General features: G+C 42.9%; 1 protein-coding gene and 1 long non-coding RNA gene across 2 annotated transcripts; one reads left to right on the top strand and one right to left on the bottom strand.

Moving 5' to 3' along the window:
• Window positions 1-5,993: 5,993 nt before the first annotated feature.
• Window positions 5,994-10,563, bottom strand: LOC132343489 (uncharacterized). The gene is made up of 2 exons (XR_009492350.1): window positions 10,485-10,563; window positions 5,994-6,652 (listed from the first exon to the last, which is right to left on the bottom strand). It is a non-coding gene; the product is annotated as an uncharacterized lncRNA (long non-coding RNA).
• LOC132343488 (uncharacterized) lies at window positions 6,470-10,492 on the top strand. The gene is made up of 2 exons (XM_059880035.1): window positions 6,470-6,559; window positions 7,651-10,492. Exon 2 carries the CDS (start codon window positions 8,787-8,789, stop codon window positions 10,056-10,058), a length of 1,272 nt encoding a protein of 423 aa, XP_059736018.1. The 5' UTR covers window positions 6,470-6,559; window positions 7,651-8,786; the 3' UTR covers window positions 10,059-10,492.
• Window positions 10,564-11,806: the final 1,243 nt, after the last annotated feature.

Here is an 11,806-nt window from a genome sequence, read left to right as displayed (position 1 = left end):
GAGTGAGTTGGGGTGGGCTGAACGTGACCTTCAGAGTTGAAGATTATGAAGAAGAAGAGGGATCCCGGGAGAATAAAGACAGCTGTGCTTTGCAGCGGCTGCTGCAGGTTCCTGTTGCTGTGTGACAACCCCCTTCAAGCTAAGTGGCTAAAACATGCAGCAACTGCTTAGTCTGCTGAGAAATCTGCAGTGTGGACAGGGCTCAGAGAGAACAGGGCTTCCCTGGTGGCTCAGACGGTAAAGACTCTCCCTGCAGTGCAGGAGACTTGGGTTTGATCCCTAGGTTGGGAAGATCCCCTGGAGAAGGAACTGGCAACCTACTCCAGTATTCTTGCCTGGAGAATTCATGGACAGAGAAGCCTGGTGGGCTACAGTCCATGGGGTCACAGAGTCAGACATGACTGAGCGACCAAAAGTTTTACTTTTTTCAGAAGGAACAACTGATTTCTACTCAGATGGGCTGACTTGAGTTGCTAAGAAGCATCTCTCCATGTTGTTTAAGGTCTTCTATGCATCATCTCAGCCTGCCTCTTGAGAAACCTGTATGCAGGTCAGGAAGCAACAGTTAGAACTGGACATGCAACAACAGACTGGTTCCAAATAGGAAAAGGAGTACGTCAAGGCTGTATATTGTCACCCTGCTTATTTAACTTATATGCAGAGTACATCATGAGAAATGCTGGGCTGGAATAAGCACAAGCTGGAATCATGATTGCCGGGAGAAATATCAATGAGCTCAGATATGCAGATGATACTACCCTCATGGCAGAAAGTGAAGAGGAACTAAAAGGCCTCTTGATGAAAGTGAAAGTGGAGAGTGAAAAAGCTGGCTTAAAGCTCAACATTCAGAAAACGAAGATCATGGCATCCAGTCCCACCACTTCATGGGAAATGGGGAAACAGTGGAAACAGTGTCAGACTTTATTTTTCTGGGCTCCAAAATCACTACAGATGGTGACTGCAGCCATGAAATTAAAAGACGCTTACTCCTTGGAAGGAAAGTTATGATCAACCTAGATAGCATATTCAAAAGCAGACATTACTTTGCCAACAAAGGTCCATCTAGTCAAGGCTATGGTTTTTCCTGTGGTCATGTATGGATATGAGAGTTGGACTGTGAAGAAGGCTGAGTGCCGAAGAACTGATGCTTTTGAACTGTGGTGTTGGAGAAGACTCTTGAGAGTCCCTTGGACTGCAAGGAGATCCAACCAGTCCATTCTGAAGATCAGCCCTGGGATTTCTTCAGAAGGAATGCTGCTAACGCTGAAACTCCAGTACTTTGGCCATCTCATGCGAAGAGTTGACTCATTGGAAAAGACTCTGATGCTGGGAGGGATTGGGGGCAGGAGGAGAAGGGGACGACAGAGGATGAGATGGCTGGATGGCATCACTGACTCGATGGATGTGAATCTCAGTGAACTCCGGGAGTTGGTGATGGACAGGGAGGCCTGGCGTGCTGCGATTCATGGGGTCGGAAATAGTCGGACACGACTGAGCGACTGAACTGAACTGAACTGAACGCATCATCTCTGTGTGGTCCCCTCTCTGGTGTTTCAGATCTCCAAGGGTGAGTGTTCTAGAGAGAAGCTAGAAGCTACAAGGCCCTTCACGGTCCAGCCTTGGATCTTACTCTGCATCTCTTCTGCTGAATCCAAGCAGGACACTAATTAAAGGCGTAAGAATGAGTTTTTTGAAAAGATTATAGCTGTACAATATTGAGAAGTACAGAACAAAATACAACTCTCAGGGGACAACTGCTCTACAATATTGTGTTAGCCTGTACCGCACATCAACATGAATCAGCCACAGGTATACATATGCCCCCTCCCTCCCGACTCTCTCTCTGTCCCACCATAGGGGTAAGAATGGATTTTAATCCACAGTAACTACTGCAGTAGAGCAGAGAGTCCAATGTGAACTGAACTCAACTTCAATTCATACAGAGGTGACTGTTTACTTTTTAAAGGGAGAGTAAGGGAATAATGAGGGGAATGAGCAGGGTCTCAGTAGTCAGTGAAGTGGAAAATTATATAAAACAGAAAATGTTAGCATCTGGGTTTGCTAACTAAAGCTTGTGGAAGTTAGGCTGCTGCTATCTTCTCATAGAGGCTGGGATTCAGAGATCCTGTCTTCATGTGTTGATTGGAACAGTCAATTTTTTTTTTTTTTGGCAACCTTGAGTTTTCCTAAGCAAGAACTCTAAGGAAGCTGAGGGTCATCCTAGGATGTGGCTGGGAGCTGCTTTCCATTCAAGCCTTTGTAGGTCAGGGTTGAAGCTTGAGTTGAAAAGGGGCTCAGAAGAGCCCTCCCTGAGAGTGATGAAGGAGAGCATCCTTCTCATTAGAGAGGGCCAATTTTTAGAAGAGAAGCACAGAAGGGTGTGACTGTCCGGGGTGCAGATTCCTGGGTGGGACGGGGCATATACAAGTTTGCCACAGGAGTTAAAACAGGGTTTCCAGATTCAAAACTGGCTCAGGTCTTTTAGGTCACATGACCTTAGACGAATTCCTTCCTACTGAAGCTTGGTTTCTGTGCTAACAAGACGGGAGATAACAGTGCTAGTCATGTCATAGAAAGTTATGTGGATTCACTGAGACAGACAATGCTTGGTACATAGTAAGGAACGTGCTCCAAGGTCATTCTCATTGTTGTCAGTATTAGGATAGCAGTGATGTGGTAATTTATATGATAATATGAATTCTTAGGGGAAAAAGGTTTTCTTTGTCACAGAAGACCACTGAAAATTGTCAGTATCCTTGTCTTCTCTGAATAGAATCCAGGCTCCAGTAGCTATACGTGTAACCTCCATTTCTTTCCTCCCTTGCTTCCCATACAGGAGAATATTCAAAGGGGTGTTTCTGTCATAAGGTCACCTAGGGGCAGTGTGCTCAGAATTCAGGTTAGATCACAAACGGACACCTTCCTGGCTGAATGTCTGAACAGAAAAATGATTATTTCAAGTGAATGTGAAATTCACACCTGTGCACTTTGCACAGACGTGCAGCATACATGTCCAGATTGTTTTTTCTGCTCTTCTTAGAGACTCGTACTGTGCTTTGGGCATTTCATATGTAGAATCCACTATTTGTAACAGGATAATTGTTGTGTATCCTTCATTAGTCATGGTCAGCTAGTTCATAGCTGGTCAGTGACTTCATAGCGAGAGAGTTGTGTGGTCTGTACCATTGTCAGCACATACTTGATGTTGCGAACAATCAGATCTTAAGAGGTTCGTTAATCAGAACTCAGCAGTGTTCTGGCCTTAAACAAGCGTTCCTTGATTGTACAAGCTCTGAGGACCTAGAAACTCACTGAAAATGACTGTAGATGGAAAATATTTAAGCAACGTATATGAATTTAAATGTGAACTACTCATCTATGGTCAGTAACATAATATACATTCACTGCAAAATCACCTCTGTGGAAGAAAGATCAATTAACAATCAAGGTAAGGAAAAAGAGAATTTCATTCGAACCCAACTGAGGATTATGACCCAGGAGACAGATTCTCAGAAAGATCTGAGAACTGTTTCACCCGTTTACAAGTGAAAGATAAAGTTGCATAGATTTTCGAGACAAATGATTATACATCAAAAGGATACACTGGTATTTTACATCAAGTCCATCAGGGATACATGGAATCCAGGGTGTTGTTTGTTGTTTAGTCATTAAATTATGTCTCTTTTGCAACCCCATAGACTGTATCCCACCAGGCTCCTCTGTCCATGGGATTCTCCAGGCCAGAATACTGCAGTGGGTTGTCATTTCCTTCTCCAGGGGATCTTCCTGACCCAGGGATTGAATCCGAGTCTTCTGCATCTCCTACACTGGCTGGCAGATTCTTTACTGCTAAACCATCTGGGAAGCCCTATAATTCAGGTAAGTAGGGACAGAGCAAGTAGCAAGTCACCCTGACCCCCTGCAGAGTTGAGAAAGAATGCTGTTAAGAAGTTACATTGCTTGCATCAGAAGAAAGGAAAAGATGGTAGCTTTCTGGTCCATCAGGCAGTTCCATCTCTGAGGAGGTCTGGTTAGTGTGGGTGCTCACTAGGGCAACAGGGAGGAGGCCCAGATGGATACACAAGAGAGAATTTTATGTCTGAATTTCCTTGTCCCACCTTAAAATTTTATTTCACCACCTCCAAGCAAGGAAGAACATGTCAACAGCAGAAAAGACAAGCACCTTTATGTCAAAGGTAGGTGACTTTTGTAAAATTGACTTGCGTCATCATGGATGGCTTTCACCTAGAACCTTGTTGATGTTAGATCATTTCTGAAAGCAAGGATTTAGGAAATGCTACTTTTTTTTTTAAAATTTTTTTTTTTTTTTTTACATTGGAGGATAATTGCTTTACAGTTGTTGTGCTGTGTTCTGTTGGTTCTCCCGTATGACAAAGTGAATCATATATATTCCCTCTGAGTCTCCCTCTCACCTCCCACCCCACAACTAAGTTTCACCTCATACTGGTCAGAATGACATCATCAAAAAAATCTACAAACAAATCCTGGTGAGGATGTGGAGAAATGAAACCCTCCTTCACTGACTGGTAGGGAGTGCTACTTTCAATATCAAATAAACTACGGAGAACTATTTCTTATATTTTCATTCTCACCTTCTAAATGCCCATTTTGTAAAGCACTCCAGTATTTCACATTTGCCCAAGAACATATAAAACTTAAACAAACTGAGCTCCTAAAATATTCTAAAAAATAGTTGATCATATAATATTTGTGTTGACTTTACATACCTTTTCTTTTATAAGAAATATAAACTCAGTTTGGCATTAATACCAATTATCTTTATTTAAGGCCACGTTTTCCCCACAGCTGAGGTGCAGAAGGCCGATCAAAGTTATAAATGAAGTGCCTAACTCCCAGAGGCACCCTGAGTTATAATAGACTTTGAAATGAGAAATCTATGAATAATTCAAAGGTGTGGGTTCTCTAGTCGGGGGAGTATTTCCCTTAGCACTACACAATAAAAAATTTAGTTTGCTTTATCTTGAAGGTAGGCAGACTAATGGACTGGAACCAAATGTGGACCACTGGATTTGTTCTGAGGCTTTTATCAGTTCTAATGGAGACAGATGAAGAGGTCGCGCTTCATATTTTTGCTAAATCACACAAGTTTGGTTGGGAATATGCAATCATGTTGCTTTGATTATTTTCTGCTTAAAATTATGAAATAAGCTGGTAGTTGTAAATACAGATGAAAGGTTTCCTCATACCCAAACTACATGATTGCTAGTTTACACCTCTGGAGGGGTGTCTGAATAATTGTGAATATTTAAGAGTGTACGGCCTTTGTCATACATGAGGATGCGATTTCCACAGGCTATCACTCTTTCTTTGCGTATTTTTCATACAACTGCTTATTTGGATTGGTTCCAGGGATATGTTGGCTGGTTACCACGTGAGTAAATATGAGCTTGACTTGTGACATAAGTGTCAGAGCCCTTCCTCAAGGCCTAGGTTGGAAGTGGATTCCCATTTGGTGGAGCGAGTCATGCTCTGGGACAGATTCCTCTAACTTGCCAGAAATGTAAGCATTTTATTTGTTTAGAGCTGTATAGCTGCACCAAGATCTCAAGGCCCTTGAGATACATGGAAGCAGAGCTTTGCAAGGGGATGACTGTGATGATCATTTTTGGACCTGGGTGCTGATGTCAGCTTTTTTTTTTTTTCTTTTTCTTTTGCACAACGCAAGTACAATCCCAATGTACAGGCCTGTGACATCACCCAAAAAGATTACGTCCTATGATACAAAAATGATAACGATATAATGGTTCCACTCATGTGATTGCTGGCAATGAACTCTTCTTGTCCTATCCCCTCACATATTTCTGGGAGACCCCAAAGAGGTAAATGTTTCATTTATGATCACACACTGAGCTGTTTTCAGAGGACTTAGCTATGTCTGCTCTTCCTCTTTGGGTCTAGTTCCTGCATCACTGATCTTTTGCCCAAGATGTGTACAGACATTATGACATTCATTCATTTAAAAAAATTTTTATTGGAGTATAGTTGATGTACATTGTTGTGTTGATTTCTGCTATTCAGAAAAGTGACTCAGTTACACATATATTCTTCTCCATCATGGTTTATCACAGCATACTGAAATAGTTCCCTGTGCTATTCAGGAGGACCTTGTTTATCCACTCTGTGAAAACATATATATTTATACATAATGGTTTGTATCTGCTAATCCCAATACTTCCCTCCCCTTGGCAGCTACAAGACTGTTCTCTGTGTGATTTTGTTTGTTTCACAGATCCACTTGTGTCATACTTTATTTCGCATGTAAGTTACATCATATGGTATTTAACATACTCATTCTTGAGTTGTGTATTAGTTCTGACAGCAGCAAATACACCTCTGAGTGTATTTAACTTAACACAACAAATGTTGATCTTTCACAGGTGTAATTCGTGCTCCGTGCTTTCCTCGGCAGCCTTCCTCTACATGGTGACTCAGGGATCCAGGAATTTTCCATAGAGGGACATGGGAAACAAATGGCCCCAGAAGTTACCACAAGGAAAGGGTAAAGCTGTATGGGCAGGTACTTCCCTGATTCCTTTACTCAGAACCCAGTTCCATTTGCTCCAACCTAACTGCAAGGGAGGCTGTAGAAATGCAGTCTTTCTGTGCAGTCCTGGAGGAGAAAAAGGAAACACGATTAAGTAAATATGTAACACAGGGAACCAGAGCATTTCCGAGTTTTGTTCCCATGCCTTGGCTATTATAAATAGTGCTGTGGTGACCTTGGGGTGCAGGTATCTTTTGGAAGGATGGTTTTCTCTGACACTCCCCTACCCAGGAGTGGGATTGCTGGATCTCATGGTAGCTCTATGTTTCTTTTTAAAGGAACTTCCATACTGGACTATGTTTTGTCAGAACTTCCCTTGTAGCTCAGTCGGTAAAGAATCTGCCTGCAGTGCAGAAGACCTGGGTTCAATCCCTGGGTCGGGAAGATCCCCTGGAGAAGGAAATGGCAACCCACTCCAGTATCCTTGCCTGGAAAATCTCATGGACTGAGGAGCCTGGTGGGCTGCAGTCCATGGGGGCCTAAAGAGTTGGGCGCAACTAACACTTACTTACTTATACTTACTTCCATACTGTTCTCCATAGTGCATGTTACCAATGTACATTCCCACTAACAGCGTAGTTTTATTTTCTGCAGGCCTTTGTAGCATTTATTGTATATAGACTGTTTAATGACTGGCGCTTCAGCCTATCTCGTTGTTTTGATTTGCATTTCTCCAATTATTAGGGATGATGAACATCTTTTCATGGCATTTTTTTTTCCTGAAGTGTGAGAGGATAATTTAGTTCTTGAAATTGGCTTCATGAGACTGGCCTTGGGTTGAATTACCTCCCGCAGGGCATTTCTTGAGGGCAGGGGTCATTTACAGCCCCACTGGCCTTGAGACACTTGAGTGCCCCAAAGTGCGTTTTCAGGTTGTAGTTGCATGAAGCATCCACAAGGCGGCAGCACTTCCTCATGCCCCAGTTTGGTAACTTGGGCAACTAGAGCCTTAGAGAAAGTCCTATTGTGCGATAGTAAATTCCAGTGGAAAGTGCCTGAACAAACAGCCAGGAGAGCTTGTATCTTATTACCTCTTCCATCTTACTGTTGCCTGCTACCCTCAGACAAATCCCAAGCCCTGCAGAAGTGCTGTGCTGAGAGTGCTGGGGCAGCCCTACGGAAGGAGGCTGGGAGTGGGTACCCCACCACCAGGAGACTTGGAGGCCAGGTGAGTTTGCTCCTCCATCCTTTGGAGGTGTTGGGCTTGGCTTAGTTCCGGGAGTGCCAGCCTGGATCTGGGGCCCCATCTGACGGGCCCAGGCATTACCGGTCTAAGGGCGGGGCAGGGGGTGCTCAGGTCAGTGTACACCCTCCCCGGCTCCCTCAGCCCCAGGACAGCCCAGCCTTGGGACGGAGTCTGCTCAGGATCCAGGTATGTGACACCACTCTGGGTCATCTTTCTTTACGCTTTATCCCTTTCTCGCTTTCTCTCTCTCCTCACTCTCTTCCTGTCTCTTCTTCTCTTCCTCTCCTTCTCTTCTCTCCCTCCCTCTTCTCTCCTCTGTTTCTCTCTCCCTCAATCTTCTTCATTCCCTTCCTGCCTCTTGCTGCCTTCCTATCTCACCTCTTCCTTTCCTTCCTCCATCTTCTCCCTTCCTTCCTCTCTCCTTATCTCTATTTCTCTCTCCTCTCCCTTCCCTTCCTTTATCTCTCCATTCCTCCCTTTCTCCTGTCTGTCTCTCCCTTCCCTCAGTCTCTTTTTCTCCCTTTACTCCTCCATCCCTCTGTATCTCTTTTACTTCTATCACTTTCTCTCCTTTCAGTGTCTCTCTCTCTTCCTTCCATCCTCCATTCCTCTCTCTCTCCTCTCTCTCTCCCTTTCATTTTCTCTTTTCTCCTGTTTCAGCCTTTCTAGTCTTTCTTGTCTCTATTTTCCTTTATTCCTTCCATACTTTCACTTTCTCTGTACTTCTCTCACTTTTAAAATCTTGCTCTTCTCTATCTGCCCCTCTTTCTCTTTTCCTTCCTTCCTTCCTATGTCTCTTTCCCCGCCTGTCTTATTCTTCTCTTTCTCATCCCTCTCTTCATCCCTGTTTTCTCTGCATTCATTCCCTCGTCCTTCTTTCCTGTTTTCCTATCTGATTTCCCTTCTTTTTCTTTCTCCTCTCTCCTGCCCTCTCTTTATCTCTGGCACTCTTCCTTTCTCCTCCTTCTCTCCCTCCCTTCTCCATTCCTCCCTATTTTCTCTCTATTCTTTCTCATGCTTTTCTCTCTCCCTCATCCTTCCTGTGGTCTTTGTCTTTCTTTGCCCCTCTTCTCCCCTTCTCTCCCGTTGCTCCTTTCTTTTCTCTATTCCTATCTCTTTTTCTCCACTTTCTCTCCCCCCTTTCTCACCTCTCCCTTCCTTTCCCCCTTTTCTTTCTCTTCTCTCCTGCTCTCTCCCTTTTCTCTCCCTTCCCTCTCTACTGTCTCTTCTCTCGTCTCCTTCCTTTTCTCACCTTTGTCTCCATCCCTTCCTCTCTCCTCTTTCTCTCCTCTGTCTCTCTTTCCCTTGCTGCTTCTCTTTCCTCTCTCCCTTCCCTCCTTCCTCCATGCCCTCCTCTGCTTCTGCTCTTTGTCTTTTGTTCTCTTTCTCATCTCTCCCTTTCTTACTCTCTCTCCCTCAATTGCTTGCTTTCTTTCCCTTCCTTTCTCTCTCTCACCCTGCCTCTGTCTCTTCTCCCCTCTCTTGCCCCTTCTACCTTCCTTGTATCTCTTTCCTCTCTCCTTCCTTCCTCCGTCTCTTCTTTCTCCCCCTTTCTTGCTCTTTTTTGCTTTCATTTCTTCTCACTCTTCCTTCCTTCCTCTCTCCCTTTCCTCCCCCCTTCATTTCTCCTTCTCCTCTTCAATCCCGCCCCCCTTTTTCTTTCCTTCTGCCTTCAGTTTCTCTTCCTGTCTTCTCTTCCTTCCTGTCTCTCTGTCCTCCTTTTCTCCCTTGTCTCTCTTCTCTTCCCCTCTCCATTCTTTGCTATCACTGTCTTTCTTCCCTCTCTCCCTCCCACCCTTCTCTTTTTCATTTTCGTTTCATTTCTTCCATCCTTTCACAGCATTTCTCTCCCATTCTTTGGCTTTTTTCTCTCTCCCTTCCTCCCTCTTCTCTCCCTTCCTTCCCCTCTCTTTCCCTTCCTCTCCATCTCTCTGTCTCTTAATCTTTCTCTCTCCCATTCTATTTCTCTCTCTTCCTTGTCTCTTTCCCTTCACCTCTCTTTCTTCTTTCCTTTCCCTCTTTCTATTCTCTTCTCCCCTTTCTCCCAGTTTCTGTCTCTTCCTGCCTTCCTCTCTCAATTTTCCCCTTCCTCCTCCCTTCCTCTGTTTCCACTCTATCTTCTCTCTCCTTCCTTCCCACCTCTCTCTCTCCTGTTGTCTTTCTCTCCCACCCCATTTCTTTCTCTCTCTGGTCTCTTTCCTCTCTTCCTTCTCCTTCCTTCCCTTCTTTTCCTTTCTCACATCTCCCTGTTTCTCTCTCCTCTTTCGCCTCCTCTCTGTCCCTTAATCACTCCCCCTCTTTATTTTCCCTTCCTCCCTTCTTTTGTTTCCACTCTCTTCTGGCTCTCTCCTTCTTTCTCCATGTCCTTCCTTCCCACATCTTTCTCTTCTGTCTTCCTCTTTCTCTCTTGTCTTTCCCCTCCTTTTCCTTCCTCTCTCTCCCTCTTTTCAATCCTTTCTCTCTTCTTCCTTCCCTTTTTGCCTTTTCTCCCCTTTCTCCCTGTTGCTCTCTCCCTTCCTCTTTTTTTCTTGCCCTTCCTACCTTCCTTTCTGTCTCTCTCCCTCAATCTCTCTCCCTTCCTCTCTCTGTTCCCTCACATGCAGCAGCTTCTTAATATTAATCTGCAAACATAAGAGGAAACAGTGGTCGGGAGCGGGAGTCTGCTCATAGCACATCACTGTCACCAGAAGGGCTCTGAAACACGGGTTTTACCTTTTTTTCATCTTCTTCAGAAGAGTGTGGTGGTGTTGCAGCCAAGGTGGAGCTGGTCAATTGTAGAGACTTTGACCTATTTTCATTCAATATTCTATTGTAAAGCACCATTAATATGGATTAGCAGATACCATCATAATAAAAGCAGTAACATTTTAAATGTAAATGATATAAAAACTAGACTGATCAATAATAAAACTGGGAACTATCAGAATGAGTATTTTTAAATGTAATAAGACAGTATAGCATTAAAAGAAAAATATTCCATTCAGTACCAATAAATCAACACATGTGCAACAGTGGCTTAAAATGGTAAGACTTCATGCTTCTTCCTGCCTATGATTATTTACTTTTATTTAAGTCTGTAGGTGTGACTTCCCTGGAGGTCCAATGGTTAAAACTCCACATTCCCACTGCATGGTGTGCAGGTTCAATTCCTGGTCTGCGAACTAAGATTCTGCATGCCACAAAATGTGGCCAAATGAATGAGTCTGAATTTAGGTATTTGTTGGTATTGGTTCTGCTTCTTGATGATACTGAGGCCATAATTTCTGGAATTTCCCTGTCCTTTTATATTTTTCTCCTGTGGTTACAGAGACCACATGATGTGGGATATTACAACAGATTGAATGTATAAACAGATAGTAAAATACAAGATTATGGCGTTTTTATATATATTTTTTGCTTCGGAAAATATTTTAATATATTATTTCTGTTCATAGATAATGACTGTATTGTTACTTTTAAATACGTTAAAAATACTAATTTAAGGTGTTTCAGATTTAACTTCCAAAACAGTAAATATTTAATCCACAAAAGGAAAAGCCTTCCAGGGGAATCCTCAAGAATATTAAAAGTATTTGAAGATTTCTGAGACCAACCATCTTTGGAAAACCTGCTTTATAAAAATAAGGCTAGTGATTCATTGTTTATCATACATGATCTTCTCAGTTTATCCTTTGGCTATTATATATTGTGCTTTTAGTTAAGGGAATTTTAAAATTTTTATGGAGTTGTCAGTTTAGCCCCTATATATCTTGTGGGTTTTTTTTTTTTTTTTTTTGGTTAAACATATCTCACATTTCTGTTTTTTAGTGCTTAGACATATTATGTTCTATAGTATATGGATTTAACTTTTGTCCACAAAGTCCAGCTGTCTCAACATCATATATTGAATGTCATCCTCTTATACTCTTGTCATTTGATAAATTCCAACGAATGATCAGGATTTTAAATAACCTCTGATTTTCCCTCTAGTGTTTGGATATTTCTGTGCTAGAACCAGACAGACAGCTCTCATGACCACAGCTGTAAAATATGAT

The sequence above is a fragment of the Bos taurus genome, chromosome 22 (genome assembly GCF_002263795.3).
Source record: "Bos taurus isolate L1 Dominette 01449 registration number 42190680 breed Hereford chromosome 22, ARS-UCD2.0, whole genome shotgun sequence".
NCBI classification, from domain to species: Eukaryota; Metazoa; Chordata; class Mammalia; order Artiodactyla; family Bovidae; genus Bos; species Bos taurus.
This window is presented reverse-complemented; position numbering and strand designations above follow the sequence as displayed.